The sequence below is a fragment of the Stegastes partitus genome, unplaced genomic scaffold (genome assembly GCF_000690725.1).
Source record: "Stegastes partitus isolate 25-593 unplaced genomic scaffold, Stegastes_partitus-1.0.2 Scaffold552, whole genome shotgun sequence".
NCBI classification, from domain to species: Eukaryota; Metazoa; Chordata; class Actinopteri; family Pomacentridae; genus Stegastes; species Stegastes partitus.
In genome coordinates this window covers 133,940-161,443 of record NW_007578283.1, presented here as the reverse complement: position 1 = coordinate 161,443, position 27,504 = coordinate 133,940, and the positions used below count along the sequence as shown (strand labels likewise).

General features: G+C 40.4%; 1 protein-coding gene across 1 annotated transcript in view; it reads left to right on the top strand.

Moving 5' to 3' along the window:
• Positions 1-1,319: 1,319 nt before the first annotated feature.
• LOC103362059 (collagen alpha-1(XIV) chain-like) overlaps positions 1,320-27,504 on the top strand; it is a gene marked incomplete at its 3' end in the record, with an annotated part of 152,543 nt that continues 126,358 nt past the window's right edge. The window contains exons 1-3 of the mRNA XM_008288317.1: positions 1,320-1,393; positions 2,442-2,557; positions 12,366-12,482. Of these exons, the coding sequence (XP_008286539.1) occupies positions 2,476-2,557; positions 12,366-12,482 (199 nt within the window). The remainder of the gene's footprint in view (positions 1,394-2,441; positions 2,558-12,365; positions 12,483-27,504) is intronic.

The window sequence follows — 27,504 nt, the reverse complement described above, 5'->3', positions numbered from 1 at the left end:
ACAGAATGTTGTTCATTTGACGTCTTTAATTTTGAAAATGTATGCTCACCTATAAAATGTTTACCCTTGAAAAACTGTCAAACCATGTTTAATAAACAGATAATTCTGGTTATAAGTACAACAGTAAGCTGTTCAATTTTGATCTTTTTCTGTACACCAGTTTTTACATTTAGCATGTACATAAAAAAACTTGTAAATCTAACAGTTTGAAAGTATACCCCCCTATAAAACGAATGGATTTAGCTTCTGAGGATTGTTGAACGATCAATATTAAACCAATAAAATAAGTTTACATAACAATCTTGTAAAATTGACATTTTTTATTTTGAAAATGTTTGCCCACCTATAAAATTAAAGCTTTTATCCTTGAAAAATCGTTAAACTATCTTTAATTAACAAATACTTGTGATTGTAAATACATTAACGAACTGATTAAATTAGATCATGTCAAGGATAATATGAGCTGTTTCACAAATGTTTATGGAACAATCTTGGAAATGTGACCGCTTTATGAATGCATTTACCCTTTAAAATGGTCAAAAAATTCTTAAGGAAGAGATTATAAAAACGAGAAAGAGCTGTTAAATTTAGATTTTATCAAGCATTGGATAAGTTTACCTAAAAATCTTGTAAATTTGACCTCTTTGACGTCTTTTATTTTGAAAAGGAATGTCCACCTACAAAATGAATGCATTTACCTTTAAAGAAAATCTTAAGAAATAAAAAACAAAACAAAACAAACAAACAAAAAAAAGATCATACATTAGACAACGAACTTTTAAATTTAAATCTTATCGAGCATTCGACAAGTTGACCTAAAAATCTTTTCAATTTGACTTCATTGGCTTCTTTTATTTTGAAAAGGCAAGCCCGCCTAAAAAATGAACGCATTTACCTTTGAAAAATATCTTTGTTAAACAAAAAACATTAACATGCTGTTAAAATTAGATCATATCAAGTCTAATATAAGTTTTCAAATATAATGTTACCGAAAAATGTATATTTAATAGACAATAGGTTGTCATTTTAAAAGTACTTTATGTTACATGTGGACTTTTTTTTTTTTAATGTGTCAATATTTTGGGGTAATTTAAAAACACAAAAAGAAATCTGTGAAATGCAGGATTTTTTTTAATTTCTACTTTTGTGGCTGACGTGACTGCAGGTGTGTCCTGAAGGGCTGGACTCAGCGGGGTGCACCGGCTGATGTGGGATTTTATTTTGAAGCGCCTAACCGGGGCTGCCGCGTCTCATCGTGGCAGACTTGCCTGCAGGTCTCCAGAGCAGAGTTGGTGAACAGAGTAGATCAGAGTCGCTTTTGGGGGACTAGTGAGCGCGTCGCACAGCTGTCCGGAGGAGAGCAGCGGAGCCTGGAAGCGTCTGATCCGAGAAGGTACGGCTGCTCTTTACGCGCGCAAAAAAAAAACATCTCCAAAAATTTTACGCAGCTCTTGGAGGAACCTTTTTTTTTTTTCTTCCCTTCTCCACGTCGCTCCACGCGTGCTGCTCCTGCTGCTGATGGCGGCTCTCACCTGTGCTGATTCCAATTAAGAGGAGGGGAGAAAAAAAAACTTGCTTTTATTTACTGTCAGCACGGAGCGGTTTGGCAGCGGCGCCGTGTTTGGTGAACCGTGGTGCTGTTTTCATGCGCAACAACCGATTGTTACTACTGTGTGTAGCAGCCACCTGACTACTGATTGATCCGGTTGATGCAAATAGGAAAAGGATTCTGTTTTAGAGGCTGGTGATGTGAATCTTAAAAACAATCAGGTGTTTACATTTCTTTTCTCTCTTTTTTTTTTCTCCTCCTGCTCTCTGGAGACCCATCATCATAACTCTGGTTTTAATACCTTCATCCTGCCACGGTGCAAATGCCAAGTTGTGGCAGTCAGACATGGCAACAAATAAATTAAAATTGCATGCAATTAAAAGTTGGCTGCAGCATTAGTTGGAAACAGATGCTTTTTTTTTTTCTTTTTCTTTTCTGAGATTGCAGTTAAAATGTTTTTAATCAGTATTCCACGTGTTGTTCCTCTCGAGTCAACCCGCTGCACCTTCGGTCCTCTGCAGGGAGGAGGGGACGAGCTCCGTGCAGCTGCATGGGTTGGAGGAACATGTGCTTGAACCATAAATTGTGTCCTTATAGCAAAAAAAAAAAAAAAAGGAGGCTGGTTTACAAAAGCAACCTGAAAGCTTTATTTGAAATGGATTGGAACAAATCCTGCAGAGTTAATGTCATCACAGGGCCCTGTTTGGATGTATTTGCAGGAAATTGTGGGTTTAACTCCAACTTGCATCCACAGAATTTGACCCAGATCTGAGTGCCTCAATTTTGCAACCCCTCTCCTCCCTTTTTTGCTACTTTATGCTGCTTTCTTTTTGCACCTCCTCTCCTCCTGCCTGCACCTCATGCGTCTTCTACCTCCTCTCTCTCTGCACAGGTGTGTCGTGTCCTCCGGTTCTGCTCGTATCACGATGCAGCTCTCAGTCAGACTGAGTCTCTGCCTGCTGGGCTTCGTTCTCGTCTCTGTGTGCCCTCAGACAGCGCAAGGCCAAGGTAAGTACCACCGCTAGCCTGCTTTCCACTCCAGGGCCAAACAGGGTCAACGAGGCCAAACGAGAGGTTTACCACACAGCACCAAAAGAAGCTGGAAAAAAAAAAGAACCAGCAGGGTCAACCACAGTGTTCCCCAGCCATAGCTCCCATAAACCAGAGCGCTCAAACCCAGCGCTGACACTGTCCTTAACCCTCTGACCTCCAACTGCTTTTTATTTTTGCTCCTGTCACATTTTTACTCGCTGTGGGCTCATTTTTATCCTGCAATATAAAGTCCTGCACCTCTATGGAAGCAGAAAAAAACACGACAAGATGGTTTTTGGTTAGATTCTATACCCATCTGCACAACCTGCAGTTCAGCCCAGAAGGTACTGCTGCTCACAGCTGAGTCACTCCTGTATCGCTGTTATTTTTGCAGAATCTCATTAGTGTTTACTGCCGCTACATTCTTTTATTTGTCGCCCTACGTGTCTTTTCTTAGCTTTGTGTAAACACAGCCTGCAGTTCAACCAAAAAAATCCCCAAATTTTTTGTTGCTCTCAGCTGAGTTTGCAACAGTTGCACCGAAAAGTGTGGACTTTCTTGCTTTTTATAGAATCTAAATGGCGTTTACTACATTTTTTGATTCCATTCCACACGTGTCTCCTCTCTGCTTTGTGTTAACACAACCTGCAGTTCAACTGAGAGGTTCCTGAATTTTTGAGCATGAGCATCTAAATAGTGTCACGGCTGTGCAGAGTAGAGCAGATTTTTTTCCTGTATCTGGTTTATTTTTGGCTACTTTCTGATTTAGACATGTAGAATAAAGTGATTTGGGTGAAGTATCACAATGTGAAGCTTAGATTTTGTTAATCTTCCTGATAGAAAACATGATTTGTTGAGAAGTTATCCCCCCTCCTGTTTTTAGCTCTGATAAATGGCGTTATTTCAGTCATTTTTCTTTCATTTTCTTGCCTTTTTTCATCCCTTTCCAACCTGCCGCCGGAGGTTCGGAGGGTTAAGCAAGCATTACGGTGGTTTTTCATTATGCAGCTTTGCAAGGCTTTCATTATTGGTGCTAAATGCCACTTTCCTCATGGAGTCCCGGCTTTAGCGGTTGTTAAACACAGATTTATCCGAAGATGGCAACCTGGAGCCTTCGACTTAGAGGCCTATGCCGCTTCAAAGTTCCCTACAGCTTCCCAGTTTTGTGCCAAGGAGGGTTTTCTAGCGCTTCCCATTTTGGTGTCAAACAGGGCCAAGCAGGGATTTCCGTATCAGGACTAAACGAGGCCATTTACAGCCTGGTTTCCGCATATACTTGGAAAAAAATCTCCTCCTTTTGACATTATGATAATAATTACGAGTGAATTGCTGGCTTGGTAAACCTCATTATGGCCCTGCAGGTGGAAACGCAGGCATCGTCCTTTAGAGTCAGCAGGTTACAGTCTGAGTTTCACTGAGTTTGATGTTCAGCTTTGCTCTAAGGAAACTGACTGTTGTTGTGAAGTATTGCTCTTTATTTATAATTTGTCCTTTTATTGTGCATCTGTCTGTGTCAAAGGGAAAAGCCTTGATGCCTAAATCAAATGTGTTTTTCTGTCTGCGAGACAAACTGGTTGGCCGTGGCGCACTCGGTCACCGCTGTGATTAATCTACACGTTTGTTTAACCAACAGGATTTATTCATTTTGGTTTGTTTTGGAGCGTTAGATGGGAATTCTAATGATGGATGTTTATATGACTCTTAACCCTCTGAACTCCAAACAGTTTCTGGGCTCCTTTTTTTTTTCTTTTAAAGTCCTGCACCTCTGTGGAAGCAGCACAACAATGGCGAAAATAGAACATTTTACAATTTAGCCAATCTGGAATTAACTAATACAATATTTTTCAAAGTGTCTACAGATGTGACCACTATTGGGAAGGAAGTATAATTTAACCTACTATAGATATTTGCTACTTAGATTCCTAATTACTTGCCTCCTCTCTAATCTGAGGAAACGCTTCCTGCAGTTCGGCTGAAAAGTTCCTGAATTTCTGTCACGTGACTGTTGCTCACAGCACAGAATCTTTAGTTTTATTAGATTTTTTTTAAATAGAATCTGTTTTTTTCAATAGAAATTTCAAATGACACGTTAAAAAGAAAAGTTATTTTGATGAAATTTTGTGATTTTCACCTTAGATTTCTTCGTTTTCTTGGACTGCATGCCACAGATAAGTAGTTCTGAAAGTCTGACACGTTCCTCTGTTTGTACAGTTTTTACTTGATAAATGGTTTAATTTTGGGGATTTTTTTCAAAAGATAATAAGCCTTTATAAACCTACCAGCTGTGTTTTGGTGTTCAGAGCGTTAACTAGTCCCAAATCTACAAAATGTGCATATCAGCTTACTAACTTAATGTACAGTCGTTTTTTTCCCTGAACTTATCACTTCATTGGTGTGTTTTCCCGTAGAGCCTCTCCGTCTGTTATACAAGAGCTGTTTGTATAATTCCGTTTTCCTCCTTTTTTGTTTTCTGTCGTCACCCCACGAGCTGCCTTCACCCTACTTAACTCATTTAACACAATCAACATTTAATACGTAACCTCCCTTACCGCCTCATTAGCAAGAGATGAGTCTCCTTAACACCATTATTGTAATTAACCACTGTCTTTTCTGGACTTCTTCTCTGGGAATGCGAAGGATGGATTGATATTCACGACGCGTCTTGAACGAGCGTCATTATACAGACGACCCGACCGTGGATTTCTGGTCGACTTTCTTGCGCCTGTTTCTCAGTCGTAGCGTGTCGGGAGTCACGTCTGGTATGAGAGAGGAAAAAGAACGCACTGAAAGATTGATGCTTTTTGCTTTGAGCAGTCAGGTACTTAAGCTACACCCAAACACTAGCTTTGGCTGGCGAACTTTCAAAGCTTGTTGGCAGCGTCGAAGCTGAAGCAGGACCAAACCTGCTCCCAACCAAAGCCTGATGACATGCTTCCATAACCGTGCACTCAGACCGCCGCCTGACACCGTGCCACGCCATAATAGCAGATCAGGGGCGTGAAAGGCCATCATGCAATTAGCTAACTTGGAGAACTACTGTGTCACAGTAGACAGCGAGGGGTTACCGCTGTGACACTGGTGTTCTGTATTCTGATTGGTCGGCTGCAACTCGCAACGCTGCTGCTGTTCAGCATGTTGACCATCTTGGTGCAGACCCGCCTTTTACTATCATATTCTACACGCTGTAATCCAATTGAAGGTGTTAACATTTCCACATTAAAATATCTAAAAAAAGACGAGTGTTGCATCATCCCAAATGTTGTGAAATGTGTTAAACTTAATTTGGGTGATTAAAAAAAAGGGAAATAAGTACCTGTGATTGACACGTCATCGGTAGAAATAAGAGAACAGTTTGCTAGATTAGTTTCATCAGATACAAACCGCCATGAAATCACATAACAAAGTACTAAAAACTTCCCTCCATTGCTCTCCCAGTGGTTTACAAGAATGATCCCACGCTACTTTGCAGTGTCATCAAACTGCGTCTTTTCTTATTGTTTAAACAGATTCCAATTGGATGAAGCTGCACACTGTGTGTTTAAGTCAGATTTTAAATAAGGCGGACGCTTAACAGAAGCTTTACATGTCAAAATAACATGATTCACCTGATTTTTTTAAACAATAATTATTGTGTGGCTCATACTAGATACTTCAGCAGTAAACGTACATCTTGGTTCGCTTGTGCAAAATAGATAATAATAATAATACAACTCTTCTGATTAACCCTCTGAGCCCCAAGACCCATTGGTGCCTTTAAAGCGCATGTTAATTTTGAAAATAATCGCAAATGACACCATTTATTAGCTAGAAATTGTAAAAAAAAAACAAAACAAAACAGAAAATTGCTGGATTTCGGACAACCTTTGAACTACTCTTCTGTGGCGTACCATTCCGTGAACCAAGTACGAGCTTAAAATTGTGGTATTTTATCGTTACTTAACACGTCTCGTGTACAAAATCACCCAAAATAAGCCAGTTGCATGAACCAACTTCTGTAAAAGGCAAAAATTCTGTGCCATTAGCGACTGAGCTGCAACCAACAGTCGCGCAACAAAATTTCACAACAAAAAAAACAAAACAGTAAAACTTGTTAAAAATTATAATCCACAAAAGACATTGTGAGTTCTCTGTACTTGTGTCCAGGACTTTATATGACAGTAAAAATGAGCCTACAGTGAGTAAAAATGTGACAGGAGCAGGAAAAAATAAAATAAAATCTAGGAACTGTTTTGAGTTCAGAGGGTTAATCAGTTGATTACATATTTGGTCCATAAATTAAATTTACATATTTGCTTCATTATCACATTCTGTAATTAAAAACATATTAGCAAATATTTTTACATAAAAAAAAAGTACTTGATTAATTGTTTATAAAAACAAAAAGCTTGCAAATGGTTTTATTCCATCGACTGACTCACTTAATTGAGTTTTTGCTCCGAGTGAGAATATGTTTATCTCTGACAAGTGTTTACCAGTCTGTCTGCAGCAGACAATCGGCCCAGTGAGCTTGTGCGACACGATAACTCACAATAAGGACAGTCGCTGGGTTTTTTGGCCAGAGCGCGAGGAAGCTGAAAGCAAACCGCAGCATTCCTCAGTGAAGAAGCCATAGTGTGTTAGCCTCGGCTACAGCGGCGACCCGCGAGGAGCCGAGGAGTTATGAGCCGCTTGGAGAGCTTCCACGGAGAAACTCCACAGCTCGGAGGCTCTATTTCATAAGAGGCGAGAAGTAAGAACTCAGATATGAAATATTGTTTACTAGGTTACTGCAGAAAAGTGAGTTAAAGCTGCTGTTAGGTTATTGCTTACTCAAGTCTTAAATTACTCAAGTCAACACCTGCCACAGAATCCCTGCATTAGAGGTCAAAGGTCAAAGAGCGATTCCAGTGGCTCAGTGCAGGTTTTTGTGGAAGAGTCTCAGGTTTTTGCTTTTCCTGCAGAAATAATGGAGGAACTATCTGCAGGTTTCTGTCCCTGGAGGGGAAACAGGCAAAGGGAATGTGGTCAAATGTCAGCGTCGTTCTGTCGTACTTTTCAAGGCCTCTGACATTCCACTAGATAAGATCAGAAGTTCAAGAACGGAGAGCAGACGTAGAAACCGTCAGCGTATGATTTTAGACACCTGTTTTCCTCCATCACCAGAAAATCTAAACACCGTAGCCTCAAGAAAGGTGGCGCCCCCTACCTCTCCTGTAAAGCAGTGAAACAGATTTCCTCTCCTAACCCCGGCCCTGTCGCATTCGGAGGGAACGGAGCAGCGTGGTAATTATCCTGATGTGCGATAATGATTTATTGATGTCGAAATGCTCCGTGTAGCAGCTTTAAGTGAATCCGCTCGCGGCAATAACAGCATTAAAGACGTGTTTGCAAACTAAAAGTGACTTTGAGTCGGGGGGGAAAAAAACTTTCTGCCTCTGAGACTCTCACTCGCACATGCGCTCGGCTCGGCGTCGCCTCTTCGCCACGACGCCGCCGCTGATTTAAAATGCACTCCCAAACTTCTGACTCGCCCCACAAAATTCGCGGTGGGTGTGACAGACGTCTCCGCAACCCTCGGCAGCATTCGGCTGCCTGCACAAGAGTCTCCATGAAAAATAGATGAGAATTAAGTTTTCTATCTCGACTTTGCGAGGCCTTTTGTCTTCGCCAGGCTGTTTGCTCACCATCCAATACTTGTCTCTGCGTGAGAACACAATCTCCCAGAGAAGATCCACGGCTTCCTGTGAGCGAGTGTGTTTGTGTGTGTGTGTGTGTGTGTGCTGCAAAGGAAATGGCAGGTTTCTTACGAGGCGTGAGAAAAAGTGCAACGAGATTTTTTTTTGTTTGTTTTTTTTTATTTTTTTATATGCGAATATTCGGGATACGCTTGCTGCGGACAAACATGCATAATTCATGCACACGCGTGCCGACGTGGATGCGCTCACACAGGAACACGGTTCAAGCGCACTACAAACAGAGAGGTGCGAAATCTGCTTCTCGAATCATTCGGGATTTGAGCAGCTCTCTCACAAGACAAGAGAGCGTCCTTTGTTTCCCGAAGCAGAGAGCTAAACCCTGAGCCGAAATCCCCATCCGGCCCTCATTCTCATCCCCAGGTTGGTGAGATAATTGGTACAGTATTCCTTATGTCTGTTTGTGTATAAATATATTTGCCTGCTGTTGAATGCGCCGGCTTCACACTCAGGATTATCCTTCCTGTGCTGAACTCAAGTTTCTTTGCATACCTACATGAGTAGTTTTCTGCAGATAATCACCTGCATGAAAGAGGCAGTTCACTCAAAACGCAGCAGAGGGTTTCACATGATGCGTCTTCATCAGTTTGACTAAATCCTGGATTGGGGATAAAGATGCAAGGAAGTGGATGAATCAGGTCACTTTCTCTTCAAATTTCTTCCAACAAAGCTGTCTGTTTAGCTTCACCAAAATGTTTAAACATCCCTGGAGAGACAGCACGTGTGCATTTTGTCCCAAACAGCAATAAAAGGTGCATTTTCTCAAGTCAATTTGTTTTTCTCATTTTCCTTGTTTTGGGTGAACCATTCTTATAAGCCTCTTGTTTATTGCGCTCCAGAGCATCAGAGCTACGCCAGGCGTCAATCACCGTGTAGGTATTTAAAGAGCAGCAGCGGCAGCAGCAGATGGCTCACCTCATAACGAGGACACAAACACACAAACGAGTTTGTGGGTTTCATATCTTATTTTCCACCCCCTGGCTTTTTCTTTTTCTTTTTTTTTCATAGTTAACCAAAGTAAACTGGGGAATGTGTTGCTGCGAGATACATATTTATTATCTGGGATTTGGCTCTGCTGGTGTGAAAATGATAGGGTGTTGTGGTTGTTGACCCTGGAAATGCGGTTTCCGCCATTGCAGTGCTTTACAATGACCTTAGTCTGGTGTTTTAACCCAAGTCTGTGTGAAAACGCAACAATGCTTTGAGCGAATGTAGGGAAATGTGATTGTACTTGGGAAAAAAAAGTGTTGTTGCCTTTTCGAAAAGGGGGTTACGCACAGGTCGAGGCCATTGTAAAGCTTGTTTGGATACTGTGCAGCTCATTGTACATCTAAATACTCCTGCCGAGGACAGGAGAGGAATAGTACCGAGATGCTATTCCAGTGCCTTTCCCTTTGGTGCCCTTTGTTCTTTTTTTTTTTTTCTCTCGCTCTCTCTCTACAGTTAAAAGAAAGTCACATTCACTCCTTTTTGTTATCCTCTCCTCACCCCTGACGAATTTCAAAGCACAGCGACGCAGGGATAAAAAAAAAATGAAAGGAAAGAAAATGAGATGAGAACAGGGAGGGATCAGATATGTGGAGAACGTTGGAGAAAACGAATACAGCGGGGCAAGAGGAAAATAAGGGGAGGGAGGTGGCGGTTGTAGGCCTCCAGGCGGCTGACAGGGCCAACAACTAATCAGGCTGAGAGGCAGGGGCGTCGCTTTGATGCAGCCGGTAAGGAGAGCGCAGAAGAAGACCTGTTGCACCCCACAGAGTCAGTGTCTGAGGAAGATGAGGATGAGGAAGAGGAGGAGAATGGGACTTTTGGGGATTTGTTTTTTTTCATTTTTTTTAACATGACATCTGTGCAAGCTAATCACTCTGATGTGTATCCTCCGCTTGGATGAGATACAATTTATCCTCCTTTTATTTATTTATTTATTTTCCCCCTCCTTTCCTAACTGTTTAGAACCACAGATGGAGCCTCGACGCCGCCATAACTCTGGAGGGAGTTCATTCTAACTTAACTCGGTCACAGTTGTGTGTCGCTGCTCGGCGGATGAGTAAAATAGAAGGAGAGCGGACTCCGTGAAACCTGCAGTTTTGTAAAGCATCCCGAGCAGCGATGCTGTATGCGACTACTGAAGGATTCAGAGACCTTTGTGTCGCTTACAGTAGCAACATGTCGGCATTAACATATAATTTGGGAAGTTTGATATTCTGCTTCCAAAAATCAAGGGCTGTAGTGAACCAAAGAATATCTAGGTGGACTGAAATGGTATCAATCGATTAGTCACGAGTAAAAAAAACAATCTATCCTTTATATGTAGCTTAAGTAGGCACTGTACCTGGTGACCTTATTAGCCTAAATTAATCTAAACATAGAAAGCAAGTGTTGATCAAAAATATCAGAGATTCCGTATGTAAATATCAAAACCTGTACCGGATTTAAATTTGTCCCCTTCAAAGAGGTCAACTTGTGCAGTGATGCTCTGTTCCCAGTGCTCCTGCAAAACTCCCCCGAAGTCCTGTTAACATGTCGTACACCATCTGCGATAAGCTCTGGATCTCCTAAATTATGTCTAAACAGTGACTTTGGGTTTCATTTTGAGGAAGAGAAGGAAGTCATGAGGTCAAATCTACCATGTAAATTCCGAAGAAAACAACAACCATGGAGCTCCTGGATCCTGACCTAATCTTCGTCTGGTTTTGGAAACTCTTTGACTCTTTAAAAGCTGCTGTTTCTTCTCCTGGTTGTAGCTGCAGACTCACTCCTTATCACCAGTGATGATCCTCCACATGATTGTTGGATCTTGCTCTTTGCACTCGTTTGAGCTCTATGGAGAAATCACAAGTGCGCACCTACCAGTGGTCATAAAACATCTGTAACACAGGTCCTGATGCAGACAGCGGGATGTCATGGGACTCCTGACTGTTGGTGCTTGCACCTGATGGATGTGAGTGACCATGATGTGCGTCATGAACAGTCTCAGAACTTTTTGATCAACCCTTGCATGTGCAGCGTATTGAATAATTTGAACCTGGTTGTTTTACACTAGAACAGTAGACTCGGAGCAGACCAGTATGCACCTGCCAACATGTGATTTCTGAACAACATCAACTGATAATTGCAGCACAAGAACTATTGATGCAGACAAGCTACCTGCTGTTTTTGATGATCTGCCATGTTGGTTGCAAATTTGACTTTTTAGCCATAAAATGCAGCCAAGTCGATGACTTCCTTGACGTGGAGTCGGTTCCAAACTACCTAAAACTAGGTAATCATTCAGTAAATGGCAAATAAGTTGCATCTAGCAGTCATTGTTAGATTGGGCCAGTTCAAAGTTGAGAAAACACGGGGGTGTTCATAGGTAGACTGTTCCTCCCATCACCAGAAATTGTGGATCCATCCATCCATCCATCTTCTCCCGCTTATCTGGAGTCTGGTCGCGGAGGCAGCAGCCTTAGCAAAGCCGCCCAGACTTCCCGATCCGCACACACCTCCTCCAGCTCTTCCGGGGAGACCCCTAGGCGTTCCCAGGCCAACTGGGAGACATAGTCCCTCCAGCGTGTCCTGGGTCTTCCCCAAGGTCTCCTCCCGGTGGGACGCGCCCTGAACACCTCCCCAGGGAGGCGTCCAGGAGGCATCCGGAAAAGATGCCCGAGCCACCTCAACTGGCTCCTTTCGATGTGGAGGAGCAGCGGCTCTCTAGTAAATCGTGGATAAATCTGTTAAAGCTTTTCTCCAAATGAAAGTAGCACCGCTGAATGAGAGGAGCCAGTCGATCAGTCCACTTGATGACTACAGCCCTGCAAAATTGTAAAATGAAGCAGTTTATTGCCAACCACAACAACAAAATTGAACTCTGTCCACTCTTATGGTTATAATCCACTAATATACATCAATGATGGCAGCGTTTTTCCAACATAAAGAGAAAAAATATTGTAGGTCTGGATTGTGCATGCCAAAGGCTGTTTATTCATTCACTCATCATGCAGATATTTACAGTATGTGTCACACTGACGGTTGGTGTGTAATTCACTTCATTTTCTTGTTTCTCCGTCCAGTTTCATCACCACGGAGGTTTCGCGCCAAAGTGCTGAGCCCCACCAAGCTGCATGTGTCTTGGAAAGAACCAAAAGGAGAGTTTGAAAGCTACAAGGTCCTTTACAGCACACGGCCAGGTAAGATCCAGCGCTGATGGGAAAGAGTGGGCTGCACTTTCTGTATTTTTAGGAAATGTTGCTGCACTGGAACTTTTAGTTGTAGCTCCAACACAAAGATTTCTGGGATTCTTTTAGAAAGGAGTATTTTGCAAGTGTGATAGGAGCTTATATCGCACCAGTCCCAGGTGCTCTCAAGATAAAGATGAAATTAATTCAACAGATGGTGTGATTTGCTTCAAAATTTAAACCTTTTTCCCTTCACTTCTTTAATATTTTTTATTTATTCAAGTGTGAGTGACCTGATTTTGTGGTGAGAATTTATAGAAAACTTGGCAATTAGTCACTCATTTGTAATAATAAAGCCAAAAAAGATCTGGAAATCTTTTGCTTTAGGCTTCAGTTTAACTGTTAACCCTTTCAACACTAAGTAAATGTGTATTCCTCATACGCTTCAGCACTAAGTAGCTTTGCTTGAAATTCATGATCAGACATGGTTTTGATTAATCACTCATAAATTCTTAAGTAGACGTCACATCATTACATATCTGCTCTCAGTCAAAAGTAGACAAGTTGATGGTTAAATATATGTGGAAATTTACTCTTGAAATACATTTTGACTCACTGTGGCCTCATTTTTCACTGCAATATAAAGTCCTGCACGTTGATGGAAACAGCACAACCTGGATTTTGGAATCGAGATGTACAACATTTTTGCAATACTGAAAAAATGGCGACTCCACACACACACACACACACACACACACACACACACACACACAGAGTTTTTACCACTTACATTTTTATTTTGTTTCCATACTTTTCTCTTATTTACTGAGAAAACACTGCCTGCAGCTCAGCCGAAAAGATTTTTGCATCGTGATTGAAGGAGCCAAGTCACGAATGGGCTCACAGTTGCGCTACCTTAATTTTTCACTTTAATTTTTTTTTTACCCAAATTAGTTAATCCAAACTTTGACAAATTTTAAAATGAGACATAGAAAAAAAAATGATTTTGACCAAATTTTTAATCTTGGATTTGGAGAAGTTTTCTGTTTGAAAGTTGGACTTCACTGACTGTTCTTACAGTTGTTCATTGATAAATGGTATTTTGGCATTAACAAAAAATGAAGAATAAAGATGGCATGCCTTTTAAGGTCAGAGGTTCAAAGGGTTAAACGTAGTTGGGAATTTTGACGAGGAATTCACTTTCTCCTCCTGTACGGTCCTGCCTGGTGTAACCTTTATTCACACCTGGGAGCTGAGCAGCGCAGCCTCCTGTGAGTGATGGATTGGTTGTCTTGTGCCTTGCTCAGGGGCCTCTTGGCAACAATTGCTCCGTCAGTACTCGCGGTGAAAAGCCGCGGCGTAGTCGCACACAGAATGCAGGTTAATGGGAGATGCTGTCTTTTCACAAATCATGTGTCGTTTTTGTTGGTTGGACAAAAATTCTAGTTATGCGCACGGTTGAACCTTTTCCCCTGAAGGTGAACAAATCAACATTTTTATGTGGTTTTCGCTTGCATGCCGCTTCATAATTCACTCTGCAGAGAAGGAGACATGGAACCACACACGGGGTCTGATATAACCAGTGCCGGGGTTGCCGGGGTTCCCGCTGTGGAGACCTGAGGTGATTGCAGCAATCCTTTGGATTTGTTGACAACAGCGTCAACAAGTTTGTTTTTCTGTTTTGTGAAATCCTTCAGCCCAGTGAACAGTGATGTGGCGCGGCTTAGCATCAGTCTGGAGTGTTGTTAGTGAATTTAGTTTGCATGTAAGTGGATCCAGTTCAAGTGTTCTTTCAAGTGTCGTTGGGAAAAAACTTGAACACCAACCTGTCTTTTGTTTCTGTCATTATTTTTACCCACTGTCAGTTCATTTTGCACTGCAGTATAAAGTCCTGCACCTCTGTGGAAAAGCACAATCATGACTAGAAGCAGAGAGAACTCAGAAATGTCTTCTGTGCAATAGAAAGTAGTTGTACCGCCAGAAATCTGTACAAAAAGAAACCAAAGTTGAAGTTTTAGATGGCTTATTTTACAAAAGAATAAAAATCGTGCAATCAAGATGTCCAACATTTTCCCACGTGTCCACAGGAGTTCCGAATACTGGAAGAAAGAGTGACTTAGCAGGGTTCTCGGCAGCACTATGACATTACGCTGCTGCCTGAAAAAATTATTCTGCAAATTGGGCCGTTACTTTGTGTTCGACGATATGTAGTGGGAAAATATTTCACAACAAGCGCCGATGCTGTTTCTCTACCGTCGTCTTCGCTGCCAATGCTGCTCCTCACTGGCAGCGAAGACCCTAACGTCTTCGGCCGCTAACTGTTTTAGTTTTTTTGCAGAATCTGGTTCATATTTGGCGAATTTTTACACAAGACATGTAGAATAAAGTAATTTTGATGAAATATCACAACTTTAATCTAAGTTTTGGTACATTTTTCTGACAGGCAGGCACGTCAAAGATGAGACGTCCAAGGACCATCTAAAAAGTGAAAGTCCAACAATTCTTTCAGTTTTTTTTAATCTCTGGCTCTAATAAATGGTGATTTTTACAAAAAAGATGTAACGCCTTAATCTACTGGTGGGTCTTTGGGCTCAGAGGATTGCACTTCAACAAAGACTGCGCAGTAAAACTCATGAGATAAGATTTATTTGAAAGGCAAGCCTGCATGCGTTTCAGCCAGGTGTACCTAATAAACTGGTAACCGAGTATAAACTGACACTCCACCTTCTTGCAGACTTGCACCATCGCTGTCATGTTAGCAGCCGTACGGACGTTTTTAGTACAGCAGCCACACTGAACTGGTCTCTGTTAGTCTGGATTGGAAACACAGACATCACGCTCTTTTTTGTTCATTTTTTTATTGCCATTGCAGAAATTAATTCTATGCCACGAATTTACTGTAATTATAGGTATGAAGTGATGAGCGTGTACGGTCTGTGCACTTCCCAAGCTGCTTTGTGATTATATGTAGGGGGTATTGCTCAGTTTTGAAACCCGCGGCCAACTTTTTCTTTTATTGCAGCGAGTGAAAACAGGTGCACTGCAGACGTTTTTACTGTTTACAATGATGCAATAGTGTGATTAGTTTGTAAAGTACATCATGTGTCATAAGGGGAGCTGTTATTAAAAGTTTAAATAAAAGCTTAGACCCCAACAGGGAGCCGCTGGAGGGAAGCAGTGTGTGCTGTGAATATATTTAACGTTGGTGCAGGTTGCTGAACAGCTGTTAACCCTCTGAACCCCAAAACCTACCAATGAGTCTATAATGCACATTTATTTATTCAAATCACCAAAATTAGATTATTTATCAGAGTAAGAAACTGTAAAAGCAGAAAAAACCACCTGATTTTACACTTTCCTAAGACTCTTGAAATTGTCATGTGTGACTTTCAGTTATTTCTGGAAAATTCCTCATATTTAAGCTTAAAATTGAGCTTTTTAAGAAACTTTCAATGTGTCCTGTTCAAAAACTTTCAAAAAGTGTTGACCGTGTTGATTCCATGTATATTTTGATTTTTACAACATTAGTAATCAAAGAAATTGAACTTCTTTTTCCCTCTCTTTTTATGATTAATGCCATTAAAATGGTATCCTACTAGACGGAAGGCATTTCTGAGTTCTCTCTACTTCTAGTCATGGTTGTTTTGTTTCCATAGAGGTGTAGGACTTTATATTACAGTGAAAAATGAGCCCACATTGAGGAAAATTTGAGGTTAGTATTTCAAATGCTTGGTCAGCTTTGACGGGCATTTATTCATCGAAGTAAAGATGGTTGTTTTGTTTTTATGTATATCTTGTAAAATCAAAGCTTGTGAGGTCTAATTTAACGCTGCTTATTTTCTCGTCAGTGCTGCCAAATAAGTCGTGATTTTAGGATAATTTCAGTTGTGGCTCATTTGTGCCGGAGTTGAAGTTAAAAAATGGATTTAGAGGGAAGCAACGGAGGAGACGAAGCCCCAGTGAGAGAGACGGTGTTTCTGTTGAAGTTTTTATTGTATTAGAAGACTGGAGGTTTTTATTGCAGGTCACAAAATGGAGCACTGGAATAGACTTGTGAGCTTTTTTTATAATGATGAAATTCGGTTTGTAATCAGCTTGGAATGCTACCAGGTTCATCAGTTTGTCTTTTTGGAAAACTTTAAGGAGGATGCTCCAGACAGGGTTTCTGGGTCCAATGACCGATTGCTGGAAACATTATCTGCTGGTACTAATCTCTTATATTTATTGTGTTGCATTATTTAAGTATTTAACTATTTTTAACACATAATAAAGTCAGGCAACAGATATTCTACATATTCTACTTTTTCTCTTGGAGTTACAACTTAAAGTTCCTCTCACGTTCTTGGTTTAACTCTAAAGAACTCATCTCTGTATATTGAAGTTACATATTTAGAAGTTTTCTCCATGAAAGCCATCCTGTCCTGCCTTGAAATGGTTTAGATTTAACTGTACTCCGCTAGAATGTTCAGATATATGAAGTTCCTGCCCCTGTTTCCGTACATCCCCCCCCACTCACTGCAGCTCCAGCACTCCAGCTCACCTACAACTCGGCTACTGCGCTACACTGAAACTGCACTAGCAAGTTGTAATATTGGAATAATTCAGCCGTACAAGTTCGAAATGAAACAGTTCAGAGCTTAAACTTTTCTGTGTAAATAAATGTTTATAAGTTAGAATTAAAGCTTAATTTCTACAAGTTAGATCAACAAATTGTACTGAGGCAACAAAACTAAATTCAGGCGCAACAAAGCAAAGCGTTTATCAATATATTCCAACTTTACATTCGCTTAAGTTTAGAAAAAAATGCAACAATTAAAGTTCTCAAACTTTCCGTGCAGTATTGTAGAACCACAGGCAATAAAGTGCACAGCAACAAAGTAAGAAAATCAGCTCTCGCTTGCTTTGAAAACCCACAACATTCCTCTACATGACTAGCTTCGAGTGTCTGATGAGGTTTGCGGTGTTCGAATGTTTTGGTTGAGGGGTTTTCCTTAGAACACACCTTGGAAATTGCAAATTTATTGTCTTTTTCAGACTCCTGTTGAACGAACTGCCAGACTGCTGAAGCCATTTTAGCTGTTTGCGGAGAAACTGTCTGCTCCTCTTATCGGACTTCATAGAAGACACGAATCAAACCATTTAGAGTAAATTTGGCAGATACCGACCTGATGGCTGATGGATCTGAGCGTCCTTAGTCCTTTATTTTCCTCTTCCTTGATTTCTTTGCTTTCTTGTCGGGTTATTTTTTTTCCCCTACTTACGAAGACATCAAGGTGCAAAGAGATCGTTTTATTGCGGTGTAAAACAGTGCAGCTGCAAGGGCTGCTGTTAAAACTGTCCTCTGCTCCTGTTACTGTCATGACGGAAACCTTCAAGAATTCATTTTGTCAAGGATTCCAAAGGTTTCCAAAATAAAAGCCAGGATTGATCCTTCGCCGAGTTTGTGGAGATCACTTTGATGCCATTGACTATTGACGCTGGCATTGCAAGATGGATGGTTTAGCAAGACGGGAAAGAAATAATTCAGTTGTCCCTACTGTTACCAGTCCCGTCCAGAGATAAGGAAGTTTTTTAAAATTCTGTTCTATTATTTTGTGCTGTGCTGAATACCAGACACCGTACCTTTAAAAGCTGCCGGCAGGTTTTGAGGTTCAGATAGTTAACTCCATATTATTAATAAAAGGTTAGACATGATGGTGGCTACCTGCCAAAACCTACAGCAGCTTAATGTCAACATTTCTTCCTATAAAGTAATTGTTTTTCCCCCACAAGAACTGTCTGTTCTTTTGAGGTTTTCTCTCTAAAACACATTGGGTGTACCCTTAATGATGAGGCTGACTTGATTTCCAAAAACCTTTCACAACCTTTGTTATTTTGCTAAAGCTTCGCTGGTGGACTCTTTCCTTTTCTGTTTTAATGGTACATTGCTTCATGCAGGATGTGGCTCAATACTGGCTTTTTGCAAAAAAAAATAGTGTATGAACATTCATGAAGATAAACATTTGCTTCTTCAGTGTCATTTGTGGTCAAAAACTACACAGCAACCTTTACTGAAGTGTTAATGCCTAAAGAATGCTGTCATTGGTCATTATTTCAGGATTTTCGTCTCAGGTTTTCATCACTACTTAGTACCAACCATCTATGTGACACCACATCAAGATATGGGGATGAGTTAAACTTCCTGTGGTGTTTGCTGTCCTCTCAGCTGACTATATCACCAAGCAGTTTCCAGACTTGCCCAGCCAAGAGACATAAACAGACTATTGATTTCTGAAAATGAACTAAAAAAAATAGATGATATATTAAGTAAAATAACAAGATTTGGATTCCATGAAAGAGAGATCATGCAAATATGGTGATGGGGCTTTTCTTCCCATTGACTTTGACATTAGAAAGTGTGCAGGGTGCCATCACAAAGTTCTGGGACTGTGCATGTAAAAGACAAATTTGTGCCTGGATTATATTTGGTCGCCATCTGCCTTTGAAGTAGTCTCCTTGTGCAGCGGTACAAGGCTCTCAGTGCTTGAAAATGCTTCCTGGAGGTGCCGTTCAGGTGTGTATTTTGCAGTTTCGCATTGGATCTTAAATCTCAAAAGGAGATGGCTTTGAGGGGTAAAGTGGACAAAGCATGTCATGTCGCATTTTTACTTTTTCTCGGCACAAACTCTGAACTTCTCCATCGGACCTTATGCACATTGATGTTCATTGATTGGACCTGAGAGTCACACTTGGTTCAGTATGATGAAGTCTACTTTTAGACCTCCTCAATCATGTCTTTAACAAAAGTAAAGAAGTCTTTTTTCTATTGAGATTGTTTCTGACTGGTGATTTAGCAATGCTGGAGACGCACTCTTGCCAAGGTTCGCCCCGCTTTTAGACCTCAGCTGTGGTGGTGTGGTTAAGTTTTTGACCTGTATATTTGTATGTGCATCCATCTGTGCATTAGTCCATCAGTCCCATTCCTGTTGTATGTCTTGACGACTTGGAGAAATCCATTCATCCATCCAGCCATTTTCTTCTGCTGCTGGTTGGGTTGCAGTTGCAGCAGACTAAGAAGGGCATTTCAGACGTCCATCCCAGCAATGTTTTCCAGCTCCTCCTTGGGGATCCCAAGGTGTTCCTTGGCTATTCAACTTCTGAACCTACAATGGTGTCTCCTCGAAGTTAGATCTGCCCAGTAAACCTTCAAGAGAAGGAGGCGTACTAACCGATTGCCCAAACTACCTTAGCTGGCGCGCCAAGCTCTTGATCTTATCTGTAAGCCCTCAAATTACCTTTTGGTCTACGGTCCAACTCTCATCTATGGAGTTCTGGGTACTGACCGATAGAAGAAGATCACAGGTACAATTTCGCACCAAGAGAGAATTTTTTTCGAGTTTGTCGCAGTTGTCCACTTGGAAACAAGGATGAACTGATCACAATTTTGTGATTAAAGGTCGCTGTGGCCTCATAAAACTTGTTTATGGCCATAACCCGAGAATTTATACACCAATTATGACAACATTTCACACAAATGCCAAATTTTTATACCCAAGCGCCAAAGGTCAGCTTTACTGTGACAACATAATGATCTGCAAAAACCCCTTTTCTGTCTGCTATTCAACACCATAACTCAGGAACAGAGGGAGAGATTGATGTAAACTTCAAATTGACTGGCTGGTGGAGACCCACAACTGCGAGGTGGTAATTCTAGTTTTATTTACTTCACTGCTGGATGCACCAAACCACTGTGGTCTGCGTTTTGAAAGTGACGCCAACCTTTTCCAGTCGTGCTGCTGTCAGCCGGCGGAGTAAACCTGTAGCTTGTGGCGTGGCCTGGCCGTCTGTTTGATCACAGTAATGGAGAAAATGTCAGATAAGGCGCAGTAAGCACAGAGAGCCATCCCCCGACACCGTGAGGGAGAGTCGGACGGATTGAGGGAATGACACAGGAATATAAAAAGACGGAGACGCTGGAGGGCAGGATGAAGAATGAGGCTGGAGAGGCAAAAGAGAAAGAGGGATGTTAGACTGTAGAAAGGGAACAGGAGAGAGAGATCCAGACAAAATCTCTTCATCTCCTGTCAAAGAAGAAAACCACTAAGTTTCTCCTTTCCGTTTACTTTTATTTACTTCTTGAACTGGTTTCATCTTCCGGTGGCTAAATGGACAGCTTACAATCATCATTTTTTCTGGCTCTCTATGTAAGGTAACCTGTAAACGATGAGACTCCCCTTTAACCCCAAAGACGCCTTTTCTCTTCTGTCACATAATGTGCTTTTTAGTCTGACAGTAATGAGCACTTCAGCCTCACATATGCTAGAAAAGCCTTCCTGCCTATTTCACAGTCCCCCAGATATTGAAATATTCTTGACATTTCCACCAAAGCGCGATGGCCTCATTTCTGAGACGTGCCCACACAGCTCGCTTCGCAACATGTTGCCTTTGGGGAGCGCTTAGTTTTGAAGAAATGAGTCAAAAAGTAACTGGAAATTGGAGGGATGGCTGTGTGCCACCTGGGATAAGTGAGTGACGAGGACGATCATCTTTTCTTGCTGTAGGCTGGAGTCGGTGCGAGTGTAATGATGGTGGAAAAAGTGGAGATTTCTTTGTAGAACTCAGCTGGATGTTTTTTTTTAATTGAGCTTTTCTTTGCCTGGGTTAAGTCAAGACGCAACTCATTTCGTCATAAGATGCAGGATGGACGCATCACGCAGGACATGTGCATTATTGGGAAGACAAACCAGAAGTGGTTCATAAAACTAGCAAAATCTACCGCTGGCAGAATCTGGAATCAACATGTACGATGTTTTCCAAGTACCCAGGTGTTACCAAAACTGGAAAAAATGGTGCATCGACACACTGTAGATATTTTACTTACATTTCTAGTTTGTTTCCATACTCGTCCCCTCTCTGCTTTGTGTATACACAGCCTGCAGTTCAGCTCAGTTCAAGTGTCAAGTCCCTGAATTTTGGTCAAATGACTGTTGGTTGGAGCTGAGTCAGTCATAAGTTCTCAGGTTTGCAGAGGAGTGCAGAACTTTAAAAAATTTTTTTTTTTACAGAATCTGGTTAGATTAAAACATTTGTTTGTTTGTTTGTTTATTTATCAAAATTTGTAGCTTTGATTTAGGGTTTGGTGATGTTTCCTGGTTTTCTGATGGAACAGTGCTGAACAAATGAATGGACTGTTGGAGAGTTTAAAATCCTGTGTCTCTGTCTGTTTTTACAGTTTCTGGCTCTAGTACATAGTAAAAGCTTGGCTTAAAACAAAAAATAAAACTGAGACCTTTAAACCCGCTGGTGGGTTATAGGGTTTAGTTGATTGATGTGTATTAAGGTATTCTTTTTAAATTATTTATTATTGCATATTATTTATGTGTGTAAATGTATTTATTTCTATGCGTCATTGTCTTAAGATTGAAGTGGTTCCCCATGTGTATTGATAAAACAAACCTTTTTGTCCTGGTCTTTAATACAAATGAGTTCAATGCTCAGCCCTCAGACAAACCCGTCTTGAATGTTGAAGATGCTTTTTCTCATTGAAGAGTTAAAAGAACTAAATCTTGTTCAAAAAGTGTCGTAGCATGTTGGTTTTCGCTGTCAGTCATCTTGAAGGAACACCTGCTGGAAATTAGATCCGAGAAGAAGGTAGCTTTGGGATACTGACAGTTTCACAAGATTTATTGATCCCAACTGGAACATTTGTTCTGTAGCAACAGCAAAAGTAAAAGAATCAAGTAGCCGGCAAAGAGACGACGAGTTGAATTAAATCACACAAAAAAAGAAAAAGAAGGATTAAGCACAAAGTCTTAAAGTAATTGGCATGTGTTGCTCTGATGATCTTGGACTTCTCCGTCAATATCTGTTGACATGATGACTGTCTGAACGCCAAAAAGTAGGAACTGATGCTCCACAGTCAGTTTGCAAACTGCTGACTTCTACCAAACCTGCTGCTACGATTTGACAGGATTAAATGCTGGATATGTATTTTTTTTATTAGATTATTTACATATAGTCCTTGTTGCGTTTTCACTCATATTCTTGGTTGCTACCTTCTACTGTTAGTTCTCGTCTGTTTTCGCTCTGCTCTCTGCTGCTGGGATGAGCGTCTCAGCCCCTCAGGTGTTAATAAAGCTAATCTTTCCTCTGCTCAGCTTGGGAGGCCCGAGGGCTTCTCAATGTTCGTCTTCTTTTCTGGGCACTTTAAGGGATCATGTCACTTTCAAATAGAACCGAAGACATTTTGATGTATTTGCAAATAGTTTGAAGCCATTTGAGAAAGCAGGGAGCGCATAGTGCCTGTAACACATGTAACGACAGTCTGCTGTGGAGGTTTGAGAGGCTGTTGAATAACTGAAGGGCAGGTTTAGTGGTCGTCTCTACCAGCATTACCTATGTGCTCAATTTGTCCTTATACTTTCATTACTTAAATCTCATTGTAAAGAACTCACGTGTTGTCCTCTTAAAACTACTATCACTTAACGAAATACTGTAAACGTATGCTTGTAAGGACAGCTGTGACCCAGTGTTTGGGTCATTACTCAAAAATGTACTTATTTATTCCCTGTAGAAAATAATTTGTTACATTACTCCTTTTATTACTTTTGCGTTGCTCCACAATGCAAGTTCACAACATTAGGTTAAACCTAACATATGCCCACATGTCAGCACAAATGTCTATTTGAATACAGAGGACATGCATGAGGCCTTTCTTTTATGCTCTTTACGATATAAGATGAGCTTTTATTAATTTCACAGTGAGGAAATTTGCATGTTTCAGCAGCAAAGGCTATAGAGCAGACATTTCCGAAATATCAGTGGCAAAAACTAAAATAAACCAAAAACAAGTACAAGTTTAGATTGTCCAAATTCCTCTGTGTTGCACATATCAGTGGGATTGCACTGATTCTTTTATCAGTGGAAAGATTTTAACTTTCACATTTACAACATTTTTATAATTTCCAGCTTTGAATGTGTTGACATTGCACTTAAAAGAAGTATGACAATAATATAATAATAATTTATTGAAGTCTTGCCACAAAGCAGACGGCAAAACTGGTGGAAATCAGCTGAAAGAGCGTTCTACAGGAAAATGTTTCAACGAGAACAAAGCTCAGTTGCATGTCAAAGAGAATCGAGGTGAAACTGGAAGTAGGCCACCAACTGTAATTGTAACTGATTTATAACTGTAGTGATATTATGGAATTTAGGAGCAGAAATGTGTTGCATTAAGGCAGTTTCATGCTTTTTGTGTCTGCAATTGTCTGCATGTGAATTTGTTCTAAATTTCGGTGTCTGCACAAGTTTGCACGGACTCTCTACATAAGCTAGGGAGACCAAATGGTGCTTAAAATAAATGCTTTTTGTGACGAGAGACTGTGTGCCGAGATCCTCCATAATCCACCTTTTATGATCCGTCATGAGAAGAGTTGCAATGGAAGTAGTCACTGCAGGACTTTGGAGGTTCTATGATTTGTACATACACTCCACTGAAGGAAACGGTGGGAAGTTCTGAATTCTCCAGATATCTTGTGGGGCGTCCTTACACTGGGCTCAGCTCATCTGACAGACATGATGCTCCAGTCTAATTGGTAGCAAGTTGCTATATGTAGGCAACCTTTTAGAAACGTCCACCGGAGTCCTGTTTGTCATTCTGGATGTTTGACATGAGGGCCAATGCAACCGTCCATTGTCCACATTCCAAGTCTGCATTGGTAAACGCATGGTGATGTGGAAAACGTGAATTTGTTGCATTGCAGATAAATGCAGTGTGATTCCAGTAATGGCTTACTTTGAAGGGTTGATCCTGGCTATTACCCTTTGAGGGAAGGTGCACCACAGTAAGCATGGTCAGGTCTGTGGACAGTGAAGACAATGAGTCTGTGGACAGTGATGTTTTGGACAGAAGTCTTTTGCATAATCGAGTTATTTCTGACCATTTGATGAACAAAAAGGAAGAGAGCCTGGCGTCGCCACAGCACTGGTGATGGTCGTCGACAGTTTTATTATGGACACCTTGTGTTCTTATGTTGAGTGTCCTTGAGAAAGACACCTGTTAGATGTGCATGAATAAGGCAGACTGAAGTATAAAAAAGAAAAAAATCCTTTTCATCGTACTGAGTAGGGACAAAAACTGGCATTGCAATTCTTTAAGTACTATAATTTTCACCAGATCACTTGAATAACTATCTGGAAAGAAAAAATCATTCTAGGATGATTACAGTGGCTTTATAGGGGAGTGCGTCTGCATGGAAAGTAAAAAAAAAAATATTTTTAAATATACATTTGGAACCTTTCTTATGTTGTGCCACACTTGCATAGACAGTCAAAGTAGTGTTTTTCTTTGACATTAGCGTTTAGCATTAGCTGTCGTGTTCAGATTAGGCTTTGCACTCGTCTTATGGAGCTTTGCGATTTCAATGGTCAATTGACAAATGACAACAATGGCCACATCAATATCATCCTTTGGATTTGGATTCAGATTGTTACATATATATATAATTTCCTAAACGGCATGCCATATATATATATATATATATATATATATAATATAGGGATATATGCAGGTTCTTAGTAATAACCTTAAAGCTCAAATGAATATTCACCTTGTTGGAGTGCAGTTCACAGACCCGGGTTGTGAAGCAGTTTGCTTCAAGCCTTTTAGTGCTTTGTTGCAGTTCAGTTGCAGGTACAGTCATCGATGATTCAGTGGAATGTCTGCTCTTAGTGCGAGTCAGAAGTCAAACTGTCTGTAAAGAGCACAAGTGTTTCAAGAAGTTCAGAGATACTCATCATTACCAGAGTATGCTCAGCGCTCGGGGAAGTTTGGAGTAGTTTGGATAAAAGAAAATTGTCATCTAGTGACTAGTGTCTGTGTTGTTGTTTGGCTTTAGTGCTATGAAATACAAATCTTTAGAAGAAGGAAATTAAAAAGTGTTTATTCCATTTCTTTTTTGTTTTTGGGTTAAATTTTTCACAGCTTCTCTGAAAACTGTGCTAAAAAAGTTTGCCTTTTGTCTTTACTTGCCTTCTGTCATTTAGTCAATCTTTCATTCTGCTTTTATTTTTCCAAAATTTCTTTAAAAATGTCTTCAGCTCTGCTTTCTTTTCCTATTGTCTCTTCTGAGACGTTCATCTTCTCGGTTCTCAGTCTGTCAGCGTCTTTGTATTGATCATTGTGTTGTTGTTGCAGACCAGCAAAGTTCATTTGCAGGTCAGGTGGTGAAAAAGACTCGTTCTAGAAACACGAGTCAACACTTTGCTGGGTAGATGCCGCTCAGAATATTCCCATCAACAAGACGCAAGTCTCAAACAGTCGACTTCCAGCGAGTGAAGGCCTACATCTTCTTCAGAAGGATGGATGGCGTTCAGGTTTAATTGCTCCTTTAGGGATAAAAAGTTCTGCTGTTGGAGTTTAAGCGTCTTCTCTGTAGATGTTTGAGCTGCTAAAACGTGTCGGATTTATACTTCCATAATAACGTGGAGATTCCTGAAGGGCTGTGATTCCTGCAAAGTGATCGTCACATTAGAAAGGATGCCAGACGATGTCAAATATTCTGAAACACTTTATTGAACTGCAACCGGTTATTTTTGCTCCAGAGCTATAGAGTCTCATCGTCTTAATATAAAACAGGAGCTTCTGTTGACATGTTGTCCTTCAAATCTCAGATTTATTTGTAGTCCAGCTGCGACTGCCTACAACTGTGTGGTGATTTATTGATTTATTTGTCTTCTATCCTTTCCTTTCTAAGAATTTACATAGATCCAACAATTGCCTCAGGATTCAGATTGTTCCTTGTTTTTTGATGAACCGGCCAAATGCTGCTGGTTGTGAACGCAGCGTGAAAGACGTGGTTTTGTTTTCCCTCAGTGTGTTTAAATGTTCTCACAGTTAAATTAATTCCTTTCTGTGAACTGTTTTGGGCCCATTTACAACTGATCTTACAAACTTCTATTTAATTAATGCTGCCCCTGATGAAAGCTAGTTTTTATTTAAAGCCATTAGTCGACTTGTCTTCACACATTAATGATACTGATTTAAATTTCTCAGTGTATGTTGTTGGAGGTCATCAGAAAATGATTCGGGTCCCAGAGAAAATATAATTTTAATGTAAGTAGCCTACTTCTAATTTTACGGAAGGGTAAAGTTGTTAACATTGTGCTACATCACAGAAAACTGCAGCTAATAATGAGCTTCAAGATATAAATACAACTCTGAAATACGAATACTAAGTTAAAACCTTAAAATATAAATACCTACACAGAAAGCAAGCAACACTGACAAAAGTTGTAATCTGATGTGCTGTTCCATTAGAAAAACAAGCCTTTATTTTACACGGTTCATTTAACATTCTGCAAAAAAATATATTATTTGCATCAACCAGATTCTATAAAAAAACATAAAACTCTGCACCTTTTTAATGCAACTGTGAAGCCATTAGTTACTCTGCTGTGATCAACAGCTTTGTGACCAAAAAAATATTTGGCAGAACTTAAATATGTTGGAAATGTCTATGTAGAGTCACCAGTTTTTCCCCAGTATTAGTAAGTCTTGTGGATAGTTTGAAAAACGTTGGACATATCGATTCCTGGTTAGAGAATTTTTTGTGAAATGAACAATTGGAGAAATTAAACTTTAAAATTTTGCCAAAAATAAACTGTTTGCTCCAATCAGATTCTGTAAAAGATTAAAAATTCTCTGCTCATCTGTGCAACTGAGAGGGCATGAGAGAGTCAGGTCTGTCCAACTGTCATGTGACAAAAATTCAGAGACTGGCTTGAACACAGAGCAGAGAGGAGACGAGTATGGAAACAAGCAATAAATGCAAGTAGTTAATTATCGATTGTATGTAGCGTCACCTTTTTTTCAATACTGGTAACAACTGTGGACACTTAGAAAAATGTACATGTGGAGTCCAGGTTTTTTTTTTTTTTGGTTTAAGAAATAATCAGCATTTTATTTATTTTTACATTAAAAAAAAAAAAATAAAATAAAGGACATTGGGCTGCAGGGTGGCGCAGTTGGTAGCACTGTTGCCTCGCAGCAAGAAGG